Below are 13,290 nucleotides of genomic sequence, written 5' to 3' on the forward strand. Positions count from 1 at the left end.
GGTCATGTAACATTAGTATGAACGGACATCTGCATATGATCGGAACGCCACGCAGCTCCCGCGCTACTCTCCATTGGAAATGAATGACTAAATGTCCGGTCTGTCGCTTGTCGGAGATAGTGAAAGCCGGCTTGAAACACAGTAGAAACGCCAGCATGACGAGAATAGTTTTCATTTTAGAACATAAACGCACCAGTGTAAATGTAGCCTTACATCTAAGGGGGCTGGGACGCATTCACACTACAGCCTCACGTGTGCGCCACATCTCTGAGTGTAACCGGTGTAAACTAGTAGGTGTGTTCGACTTGACGCGGACCGACTGTGCAGACCGAGAGAGAGAGCAGACTGATCCGTGCGCTTTCGAATCGCTCTCGCGGATGTCAAATACTGATCGATCTGTTGTCTGCTGCAGGCTTATTGGGTCACTGACGCTGATGAGATTAACCCCTTAGGTATCGAAATTTGGTACCGAACGACGAGACGTTTTTCGATACTCGATGGTATCGAGGCAATTCGGTCGGTGCCTAAAAAGTATCGAACTCGATACCCAGCCCTACATAAGACTGTTACTCACTTCCATCAACTCCGTTCACAGACTGTTATAATGCGTTTCTCCAGTTATTAACATCATAAATATAATAAGGTTTTTATATTTACATTTTTCTCAAGTAAACATTACATTATTTACAGGTCAAAAATTATTTTTCAAAGTTGTAAATAAAACAAAGACTACTTATTATCATTACATTACTAGCCAGTGCTTTTTTTTTTTTTTACTATTATTTATATACTATCACAGTTTTTATCAATATTACCTTTTATTTTTATATTTTTTATTTTAATTGAATTTTTAGTCATTTTGTTAAGTATCATTGTCATTTTAGGTATATTAGGTCTATTTAGGTTTAATTAATTTTTATTTCAGTTTTATTTATTTATTTGCAGTTAGTAATTTTCACCTAATATTCATATTTTATTTTAGCTTTATTTCAACTAACAAAAATGTTTTTTTTTTTTTTTTTTAGTTAACGATAAATAACTAAAACGCTAAAAATATTTTTTTTCTGGATTCCATTTTAATTGTTAAATTTAAATTTAGTCATCAAAAATGCATGTCTAATTCATTTAGAAAATAAGAACATTTTAAATTGTTTTTTTTTTTTTTTACAATAATAGAGCCCAATAAAATGTTGTTTCTTTTCAGAATTTCGGTTTTCTATTTTATTTTTCCTGGATTTATGATTTAAAACATTTACCATCAAAAATGGTGGTAATCCAAAAAAACTATTTAATTCATCTTTTAAAATGTAATCAAATCCTCATACAGTAAATTCTATTCGTGTATGCACACTACGCATCCAGATGAAGATCATGGCTTTGATTCTGAATTCAAGTCGCTTTGGATAAAGCATCAGCCAAACACATGAATGTAAATGCAAGACAGCTGTTGAACTGTATTTGACATCCTGATTATGAGTGTGGGAGTGTTGTGAAGGGATACGACCCTCTAGGGGACTAAAATGCAATTTGAAACGTGTCCAAAGGAGGGGATTTATACAAGACGCGGTCATTGTGTGAGAACAGCAAACAAAGAAACAGAGCTCAGATTACACTGGCACATCTGGAACTAGAGCAAAAGTGAAGAACCGGCCGATCCTGTACAGTCATGTTACACCGAAACATCTCTGAGAGTTCTGTCCAGTTCACAACCATCTGGAGCACACAGCGGGTGAAAGAGCAGAGAGGAAAATCTCCAAAAATACCCTGAGAAACAATTCACCTTCAAAGACAATCAGAGACACAACGGGCTTGCTGTGTTTCGTGTCACAGCGCATGACAAATGACATAATATATGACAGAATTCATTCAAAATAAAACACAATAGCACCCTTTCACATTTCAGATGAATTGCATTCTGATGTCATTCCCCTAAATATCAGATGAAAATGAACTGCTGTTTCTAAACTCCCTACAAATACTTGATACGGACGGAGTCTGGTACACAAACACCAGTTTTTGAGACACAGCCAATAAATAGATCAGTATGCACTAAAGCAAAAGAAAACATGCAAAAAGTACCATGGTTTTACCACGTTTTAGTCATGTGCCATGTACACTGACAATATCATGGCAAATATCAGATTCTCATTCAAACTCTGTGACAAATATTACTTCTGGCTGTTTCAAAACCTAGTGAGCTCCCTACCTAGACATCACTTCTGTGCATCATAGAATCCAAAGTACCTCAGATACGGATGGAGTCTGATATCCAAACGCAGGTTTTGAAACACAGCCAATAAAATCACTCAGTTTGGGTTGAAGACGCTAACAAAACAGAAGCAAAAAGTACCATTGTTTTACCATGTTTTGGACAAGTACCATGGAAACACCATGCTTTTGTAAAGGTTCAATGACATTACCATGGCAAATCCTCATTCAAATTCACTACAAATCTGAAATCTGTGACAAATAAAGCTTTGAACGTTCTGGCTGTTTCAAAGCCTAGTATGCTCCCTACATAGGCAATATGTCTGTGCATCATAGAAATGCAAAAGAGAAGCAAAAAGTACCATGTTTTTGTTTGTTTTGGTCAAATCTGCAACAAACTGAACAGTAACCAAACTACATGGTTGTTTCAAACCTAGTGAGCTCCCTACCTAGGCATCAAAAATCCTCTATAGTAACCCAATATACCTCAGATATCCAAAATCCAGGTTTTAAAGGGATAGTTCACCCAAAAATGAAAGCTTGATGTTTATCTGCTTCAGCCAATTATTCAGACAGTTTGGGTTCAAGACGGTGACAAAATAGAAGCGAAAAATAAAATGTTTTGGACAAGTACCATGGAAATATCATGTTTGTTTTTGAAAGGTACAAAGACAACACCATAGTATTTTTAAGTATCTCATAAATAACGTTACCATGGTAAGTTATATGAATGTGATGCTAATTCAGTACGGTATACATAAGTACTATAGGGTCGGATACAATCACCGTTTCATATTTGTTCTCCAGGTTTAAAATGTCTAGTGTTTGATTATTCAGTTCCCTGTAAACACTAAACATGTGACAAACGTGATTTTGACGCGAAACTGAGGAGATTTTATTGTTTGTAACACCTGCCGAAGTTCAAACGCGCCTGGTTGATTCGCTCATGTTCTTATATCAGCTTTATCACTTCAAAACTCTATTAATCTCTGATTGTCATAAATAAATCACGTAAATAATCTGTAACTCACCGCTGAGCTCGGTGGATCACCGTACAAACACTCCGACAAACTTCTGACTGACTACCGACAACAATCTGAATCAGTTCCGCGAATCGGTTCGTTCGGTCCGACAATTCAACCGACTCTCACTCCTTCAACAGCGCTGTTCGCGAATTGGTTCAAACGAATCATCAAAAAGAACAGGTTCAAATCGTTTGGAACGTTAACTAGGACTGAGTCACTTTAGTTTCCGTAGGGGGGGTTAGATGATTTATCACCTCATGAAACACGCTAAATACTTTCTATGGTATTTTTATGTTCACATAAGCGTTAAATAAGTATTGTGTCAGCAGGGGATAAAATTAGCGTGAACAGCAATTAACTAAATTACACACAAACGTTTGAACGACCTCAGTAATTAAAAAATGGTATGAGCCGATGCGTTGAACCTTTGGCTTCAGTAAAACACACCAAAAAAAACAATCAGAGGGCATTTAAAAGTGTTCCCACACAAATCAAAGACTTAAATGTGACCCTGGAGCACAAAACCAGTCATAAGGGTCAATTTTTCGAAATTTCATTATAAATAAGCTTTGCATTGATGTATGGTTTGTTAGGATAGGACAATATTTGAAAATCTGGAATCTGAGGGTGCAAAAAAATCTAAATATTGAGAAAATCATCTTTAAAGTTGTCCAAATGAAGTTCTTAGCCATGCATATTACTAATCAAACATTAAGTTTTGATATATTTACAGTAGGACATTTACTAAATATCTTCATGGAACATGATCTTTACTTAATATCCTAATGATTTTTGGCATAAAAGAGAAATGTATAATTTTGACCCATACAATGTATTGTTGGCTATTGCTACAAATATACCCCAGCAACTTAACACTGCTTTTGTGCTGCAGGAACACATATGTGTTCTCACACTTCCTACTGCATAACAATGAAGGTTTAAGCTACAGCTACCCTTTCAGCTGTGATTATAAAACAGAGCTACCTGCTGGCAGCTTCAGTTCAGATTCAGTTCAGAATCAGAAAGAATTCAGTCCCTGTTGCGATGCTTTTGTGTGGTCAGTGTTATTATTGTTCATCGATGCTGATGGAGGAAGTTGATTCTCAGCATGACAGAAGGAGGATGTGCGTGAAACAGCTCTTCTACAGAATGCGGTTTAGTTTATGTTGCTCAAGATTGTTTGTGTGACATGAGATTCTTTAGTAATAACGTGATGCAGCTTTTCCATAAATGCGTAGACAATAAAATCAACCACAATCATGCAACATAATAGCACTTAAGAGCTCACGACTGCAAAAATAATGCATGTTTATTAGTTTAGCTACATTAAGAGACTGGAAGGATCCCACACTGAAAAACATGATGCTCTTGCTTAGAATTTCCTTCTTGTTTTCCAGTACAAAATTCTAAACATTAATAAAAAAATCAAGATATGTTTAAGTCAAAATAAATTTAGATGATATAAGTGCATTTATAACATTTGATCATGGATTCGATTCCCAGGGAATGAACTGATCCAAGACTTTACATTCACTGCTATTTGAAATTTAACATTAAAAGCATCTGCCAACTAAATATATTTGAACTAAATATACATTTTATAGCTTGGCTAGAAATTGCTTTTTGTAGTCATAATCACTATAAAATTATTTTTTCAAAATGCTTATAATCATGGATGACTGAAAAAGTCATTTAAATGTGTTGGTCAGCATGTGTGGGAACCAATCAAACTCAGTTTGAACAGAAGAAAGCTACAAATCAATCAATCAATCAATAAATGAACAAATGCATACACTGGGATTTTGGAGGGGGTTTAAATTGAGAAATCTGTCATTTAAAAATTTCAATTGATTATACCAATATTTATTGTCTTGTTAAATAGCAATAAAATGATTAGAAATCAAATAAAATGTAACGAGCATAAATAAAAAATAAAAATAAAAAAAAATCAATCAATCAAAATATAAACTGGATTTTTTTTGAGTGGGTTTAAATTGTGGCTATTGTGGCTATTTTTTATAGTTGATTATACCAATATTTATTGTCTTGTTAAATAGCAATAAAATGATTAGAAATCAAATAAAATGTAACGAGCCTAAATAAAAAAAAAATCAATAAAAAAAATCAATCAATCAAAATATAAACTGGATTTTTTTTGAGTGGGTTTAAATTGTGGCTATTTTTACATATTTTTATACATTTATTATTTATTGTCTTGATAAAATAAGATTCTAATAAAAAGATTAGAAGTAAAATAAAATGTAACTGAAGCCAAAATTAAAACACTAAAATAAAATAAGTAAATAAAAATAATAAATGAGTGGGTGTGAATTGAGAGAGCATTTTTTCATTGAATATACTATTTATTAAAGTACAATCAAATCTAATGTAACTCAAACTTGAATTAAAATGCAAAAATAAAATCAATTAAAAGAAAAGAAAGAAAGAAACTGGAATTTTTGAGTGGGTTTAAATTGAGACAATGTAAAACAATAAAAAGTTATTGCACAAAAAAAATTGAGACAATCTGTATTTTTTATTTTTCATTAAATGTACCATTAAATGTACCATTATGTATTGTCTTCTTAATAAAAACAAAAAAGACTGGAAGTTAAATAGACTCAAATCTGACTTGAATCTAAATCTAAATGATTGTTTATGATCGTGAATGTAAAGGTTGTTTCAACACAACTTTGGGTCAAATATGGACTAACCCAGCTGCTGGGTTACATTTTTTAATTACATTTTTAACCCAAAAGTTGTGTTAGTCCATATTTGACCCAAAGTTGTGTTGAAACAACCCAGCATGTTTTAGAGTGCAGCAGAGCCTCCTGAGATCCGGAAAAAAAAAGTTTTCTGAATTTAGTATTTTTTCATGTCATTACATTGTTTAGAGCATTGAAAAATAACCATTTTGAAAATGTATATTTTATTCATATCATGCTATGTCATCGGTAGAGGACACCGGGACTCAATTTTTGGAAATAAATAAGTAAATAATAATAATAAGTAAATAAATAATAAAATATAAGATTAAAATAAGCAAAAAAGATTCAAATAATTAAACAGATTAAAACAAACAAATAAATAAAAATTAGAGTGAAATAAGTAAATAAATAAAAATTAGATTAAAGTAAATAAATAAAAGGTTATAAATAAATACATCAATATAATACTGTAACAGCACAGTACTATAATAAGAGAAAACAATTAATAATGGAAACTACAGTCAATATTTGCCAAAAAATATTTTTGATATATTTATAATATTATTTTTCACAGTATAAATTGTGTCTTTATGGAAGAAACAATACAAATATTTTTTATTTATTTACATTTTTCGGATAGGGGTTCCTCAGCTCGCACTAGGATGATCATATTTGGGTTCATGGCATCTAAAAAGATTGAAAACCCCTGCTTTAGATCTTTTAAATGTTCTTCAGACTCAGAAAAAGTGCTTCTTTTAAAAACAGATCAGTGAAAGGTTCTTTGGGAAACCAAAAATGGTTCTTCTTTTGCAGAGATGCTCAAATCTTTTAATAATATGAAGGGCCAAAAATCAAACTCGATTGAGGTCTGTGGGCCAAAAGTAAATGTTGCGTTGTATCCAGCTTTGTTATTTTTAATTTTATTTTTCACATTTAATAAAATGTATCAACATAAAATTTATCAATTTTTATACTGCTTTTTACACTTTATTACAAAAATTAATTTAAAATGCTAAAACAAAAATCTAAATATGCTACAATGGCACATTTGTCCTATTTTTCCCCTGCTCTTGCAAATCAAAGGTCATCAAAGGTCAGCGTTGGGCCTGGTTTGAGCATCTCTGTTCTAATGCATCGCTGCAAAACCCCTTTATTTTTGCCAGTGTTTTAATGAATGCTGATGTTTGTTGACGCAGCGGAGAGCTGGAGTTCGGATCTGTCCAGAGACTCGTGTGAATACTATCAGACGGAGATATTTGGCCTGTTGCCGAGCTCACAGGCTCATCGGCGGCTTCACGCAGAAACCCTCGCAGATGATCAGGATCAGAGTCTGCTGGACAGAGTCTCCTGGAACCCCAGCGTCCCGCTCCGAGACCTGCCCGTCTGTCTGCAGGACAAGAGAGACATCCGGTGAGACGTCTTGAGATCATTTCATCTTCACAAACACTCCTCTTCCAATGCATATTAAATCTTCCCCATCTGTGCATGCTTTTAAGGCTAGATTGAATTCGTACATTTTTTAGTAGAGCTTTTAGAATTGATTAGAGTGCTCAGGTTTTAATTTTTAATGTTTAATTGTAGTTGTGTGACTGTATGTACTGATGCTGGAAAGCACTGGTCGACAGCAGTTGTTTTAAATGTGCGATAGAAATAGAATTTGTATTGTACGCCACAAACCACTGACGAGAACAGAGACAGAAAAGAACGCCGGCTTGTTTATAGTTTTGCTAGTTGTTCATTTTAATAATCAAACTCTACAAAGATGCAGGATGACTTAAATGGCTTTAGATTGAGACAATCTGCAATTTATTACTTTTCATTGAGTATATCATTATGTGTCAAATTGTTAATTGCCGATAAAAAGATTAGAGATAAAACTACATCTAACTCTAAAATGCAAATAAATAAAGATGTAAAATGGAATTTTTGAGTGGGATTAAATTGAGACAATCTGTAATATTTTTATACTTTTCATTGAATATCCTCCTGAGACCCAGCCTATGGAGTTTTTGTCCATCGTCATGGAAACATGATAATATTTTGTTATTATCATTTAAATCTGATTCATTTTCAAATTGATTGTCTTATACAAAGTTTGGTATAAAAAAATCTTTAAACCTAAAAATTGATTGGTGATTTTTTTTAAATCCCATTGTTTTTGCCTTTTCATGTCTATTCATGTCATTTTATTTGTTAGAAAAACTGAGTCCGGGTGTCCTCTACAGAGGATAACATATGAATAAAATAGAATTTTTCAAAAATGTTATTTTTCCATTTTTTTCTTAATGCTCTAAACAATGTCAAATTCTGGGTCTCAGTAGGATATACAGTACCTTTATGTATTGTCTTGCTAAATAAAAATAAAAAAGATTAGAAGTCAATCTCTCAAACTCAAATACAAATTAAAATGCTTAAACAAAATTAAGACAACATGCACATTTTTTTTTACTTTTCATTAAATGTAGTATAATTGTCTTGTTAAATAAATACCAATAATCAGTATTAGAAGTAAAATAAAATAAAATGTAACAAACCTAAATTTAAAAAAAAAAGAAAATACTAATAATAATCAATATATAAACTGGAACTTTTGTTTAAATTGAGAAAATCTGTCATTTTTACTTTTCATTGAATGTACCATTACGCATTGTCCTGTTAAATAAAAATACTACAAGACTAAAATAAAATAAAATCTAACTCAAATCTAAATTTAAATGCTAAAATTAAATAAATTCAAGATGTAAACTGAAATCATATTTCTTTTCCCCCTCAATAACTATTGTTTTCATCAATGAACAGACAGTTCTTGAAAATCCTAATATCACAATCTCAATCATGGATAATGTAATACTTAATACTGTTAGCTCATTTAAAAAAATGCAATTACCTTTTAATTTTTTTCTATGGCAGACAAAAACAGAATTGTGAGATTTATACTCAGAAAAAAACGATTGCGAACTATGCGAAGTGCCAAAAAAATCAGCATTTGGTGTTGAGTCTCAGCATTTCAGAGTTTTGACCAGCAGTTTGTGCCAATCAGAGAGCGGCAGCCCCTGCAGAGATGCAGCATTGGCTACTGGGACTCGTGGAGGCGGAGCCAGCAGAAAACAAGGCGGCGCTTAAAGGAGCATGTGGGCGGGGCTGTATCAGGACTGTTGCCATGGAGACACACGCTCCATAAGATCGAAGGTGACTGTAGCTATGCTTCCATCCAAAGTTACGAATTAAACTTGTGCACAAAATTGGAATATCCCATAAAACATTTGCGAATAAAGCACTGCTTCCATCCAGGGAGTTGAAGAGAACAGCATTTCAGAATTAAGGAATTTATTTGGTAAAAGTGTTTCCATCGTAGTTTATGCACATGTTTTCTTACCGGATAAGACATTTGTCCTACTTAGTTGAGCGCATAAGTTTTTTATGCGCATCTTGGCGTTGACCCAAAGTTGTGTTGAAACAACCCAGCATGTTTGAGAGTGCAGCAGAGAGTGTAAGAGTCCAGAGATGCGTCGCTCGTCTCTTCTGCCTGATATACTGCTCATCAAACATCTGAGACTTCTGAGAGCTTGTTCATGTTCTCACATTCTGATGCGACAGCCACTCGTTCATCACATGACTTCCTGCAAACTCACACACAGAAGTGCTAAAGAGAAGAGCATTGCTGCACACTCGACTCCACCCGTCCGTCTCTGTGTGTGTAAAGCCTCGACTCACTGACGCATGATGGAGAAAGAAGACGGGACGCCAGACTTCCACAGACTGACCTCAGGTAAAGAAACACGTGTGTTTATGAGATACTGAGACATGTTCCATCATCATTATACATCTGATATGACACTGAATCATTTATGCATGATGATTTAGACCTGACTTCCTCCTCCTGTGGTTGGTTTGTAGAAATACATCACAACTCTTTGGTTTTGCTCGTTTTTTTGAAAACTTAGAAATATAGTGTCTTCATAAATACTTTTTGATCAGGATTTGGTTTCTTAATGTGTCTGAGAGCATCTGCACTCTTCACAATGCTTTAAAAAAGGCTCTTCATTGGCGTTAAAGAACCTTAAACATGCATGAAAACTCTTCATTGCACAAAAGGATCTTTAGATCAGGGGTTTTCAAACTTGGGTTGGAAATGTTTGGAGAAAGTGTAAAAAATTAATTAATAAATAAAAATGAAAATACAGTGCATGCATAGTTTCTAAGTAATTCTATTTTCTGACTATATTTTTTTCTCCAAGCACATTGTGCCAATTCGAAACCACATAAATCTTAATAAGTACTATGTATTTTGTACATAAAAATATGCACACCAAAAACAAAACAAAACATATATATAGGGACAGCGAGTGGACACAAAGCCCCGCGCTAGCAGACAGCAGCTGCCGCGCGTCCCGCTCCGAGACCTGCCCGTCTGTCTGCAGGACAAGAGAGACATCCGGTGAGACGTCTTGAGATCATTTCATCTTCACAAACACTCCTCTTCCAATGCATATTAAATCTTCCCCATCTGTGCATGCTTTTAAGGCTAGATTGAATTCGTACATTTTTTAGTAGAGCTTTTAGAATTGATTAGAGTGCTCAGGTTTTAATTTTTAATGTTTAATTGTAGTTGTGTGACTGTATGTACTGATGCTGGAAAGCACTGGTCGACAGCAGTTGTTTTAAATGTGCGATAGAAATAGAATTTGTATTGTACGCCACAAACCACTGACGAGAACAGAGACAGAAAAGAACGCCGGCTTGTTTATAGTTTTGCTAGTTGTTCATTTTAATAATCAAACTCTACAAAGATGCAGGATGACTTAAATGGCTTTAGATTGAGACAATCTGCAATTTATTACTTTTCATTGAGTATATCATTATGTGTCAAATTGTTAATTGCCGATAAAAAGATTAGAGATAAAACTACATCTAACTCTAAAATGCAAATAAATAAAGATGTAAAATGGAATTTTTGAGTGGGATTAAATTGAGACAATCTGTAATATTTTTATACTTTTCATTGAATATCCTCCTGAGACCCAGCCTATGGAGTTTTTGTCCATCGTCATGGAAACATGATAATATTTTGTTATTATCATTTAAATCTGATTCATTTTCAAATTGATTGTCTTATACAAAGTTTGGTATAAAAAAATCTTTAAACCTAAAAATTGATTGGTGATTTTTTTTAAATCCCATTGTTTTTGCCTTTTCATGTCTATTCATGTCATTTTATTTGTTAGAAAAACTGAGTCCGGGTGTCCTCTACAGAGGATAACATATGAATAAAATAGAATTTTTCAAAAATGTTATTTTTCCATTTTTTTCTTAATGCTCTAAACAATGTCAAATTCTGGGTCTCAGTAGGATATACAGTACCTTTATGTATTGTCTTGCTAAATAAAAATAAAAAAGATTAGAAGTCAATCTCTCAAACTCAAATACAAATTAAAATGCTTAAACAAAATTAAGACAACATGCACATTTTTTTTTACTTTTCATTAAATGTAGTATAATTGTCTTGTTAAATAAATACCAATAATCAGTATTAGAAGTAAAATAAAATAAAATGTAACAAACCTAAATTTAAAAAAAAAAGAAAATACTAATAATAATCAATATATAAACTGGAACTTTTGTTTAAATTGAGAAAATCTGTCATTTTTACTTTTCATTGAATGTACCATTACGCATTGTCCTGTTAAATAAAAATACTACAAGACTAAAATAAAATAAAATCTAACTCAAATCTAAATTTAAATGCTAAAATTAAATAAATTCAAGATGTAAACTGAAATCATATTTCTTTTCCCCCTCAATAACTATTGTTTTCATCAATGAACAGACAGTTCTTGAAAATCCTAATATCACAATCTCAATCATGGATAATGTAATACTTAATACTGTTAGCTCATTTAAAAAAATGCAATTACCTTTTAATTTTTTTCTATGGCAGACAAAAACAGAATTGTGAGATTTATACTCAGAAAAAAACGATTGCGAACTATGCGAAGTGCCAAAAAAATCAGCATTTGGTGTTGAGTCTCAGCATTTCAGAGTTTTGACCAGCAGTTTGTGCCAATCAGAGAGCGGCAGCCCCTGCAGAGATGCAGCATTGGCTACTGGGACTCGTGGAGGCGGAGCCAGCAGAAAACAAGGCGGCGCTTAAAGGAGCATGTGGGCGGGGCTGTATCAGGACTGTTGCCATGGAGACACACGCTCCATAAGATCGAAGGTGACTGTAGCTATGCTTCCATCCAAAGTTACGAATTAAACTTGTGCACAAAATTGGAATATCCCATAAAACATTTGCGAATAAAGCACTGCTTCCATCCAGGGAGTTGAAGAGAACAGCATTTCAGAATTAAGGAATTTATTTGGTAAAAGTGTTTCCATCGTAGTTTATGCACATGTTTTCTTACCGGATAAGACATTTGTCCTACTTAGTTGAGCGCATAAGTTTTTTATGCGCATCTTGGCGTTTCCATCCAGGGTTTTTTTTATGCAATATCCCAAAATGCGCATTAAAATAGGTGGATGGTAGCTTGTCATGAGTGTGTTATATGTAGGTGAGTAGATGACGATTAATCGTATGCGGTTAATCGTATGCGATCTGCTGCACAGGTCAGTTTGGGGTCGGGGTGAAGGCGTACTTCGTGTTCCTGCGTTACCTGCTGTGTCTGAACCTGCTGTACTGCGTCATTATCGCCGGATCGGTGCTGACGCCAACGCTGGTGTTCGCACAGAACTCAAGTACTCACGGTGAGACCGGCCGAAGATCTTACACATGATGCACTGATACTCATCTGGGCCCGTGTTCACAGAACATTTTATCTTACCACTGAGAGATCTCCTAAATAGCATTAAAAGCTTTTAGCTAAGAGTTTTCTCTTAAAGCTGCAGAGACAAACTTGTATTAAGGAATAGTGAGAAGTCTTAAACTCAGAGTAAGGGGGCGGGGTTTACCTCGTTGCTACACTTTGTGAAATACTCTTAGAGCGAAAATGTAGGAGTCCTACATTTAGGACTGACACGCCCATTATATTTTACGATTTTCTCCTAAATCAACGAGTTATGAGCTACTTTTAGCCTTAAGATGTTTTGTGAATACTGGCCCTGATCTCCAATAAAAACATGACTCGATTCTTTCAGGATCTCTGGGATTCCAGAACTTCTCATTCAAAGACTTTTTTGTCGGATCGGTAAGTAATTTTATTATGGTCCACACTCACCATTTCATCTGAACATCATTTTCAGATTTCAGTATTTAATAAACTCATTTAATATAATTAAAAACTCACTCGCTATGACCTGAGAGCAAAAAAAAAGCCACGTGGCTTGTTATGCTGCATTTGATTTTGTCTTTT

At 33.9% G+C, this 13,290-nt stretch overlaps 1 protein-coding gene across 1 annotated transcript in view; it reads left to right on the forward strand.

The window, feature by feature from the left end:
- The first annotated feature begins 6,980 nt into the window (after window positions 1–6,980).
- tmc8 (transmembrane channel-like 8) overlaps window positions 6,981–13,290 on the forward strand; it is a 21,441-nt gene continuing 15,131 nt past the window's right edge. The window contains exons 1-8 of the mRNA XM_016504193.1: window positions 6,981–7,050; window positions 7,138–7,351; window positions 8,982–9,235; window positions 9,388–9,431; window positions 10,279–10,379; window positions 12,010–12,158; window positions 12,548–12,685; window positions 13,076–13,125. Of these exons, the coding sequence (XP_016359679.1) occupies window positions 6,981–7,050; window positions 7,138–7,351; window positions 8,982–9,235; window positions 9,388–9,431; window positions 10,279–10,379; window positions 12,010–12,158; window positions 12,548–12,685; window positions 13,076–13,125 (1,020 nt within the window). The remainder of the gene's footprint in view (window positions 7,051–7,137; window positions 7,352–8,981; window positions 9,236–9,387; window positions 9,432–10,278; window positions 10,380–12,009; window positions 12,159–12,547; window positions 12,686–13,075; window positions 13,126–13,290) is intronic.

The sequence above is a fragment of the Sinocyclocheilus anshuiensis genome, unplaced genomic scaffold (assembly GCF_001515605.1).
Source record: "Sinocyclocheilus anshuiensis isolate Anshui unplaced genomic scaffold, SAMN03320099.WGS_v1.1 scaffold250, whole genome shotgun sequence".
NCBI classification, from domain to species: domain Eukaryota; kingdom Metazoa; phylum Chordata; class Actinopteri; order Cypriniformes; family Cyprinidae; genus Sinocyclocheilus; species Sinocyclocheilus anshuiensis.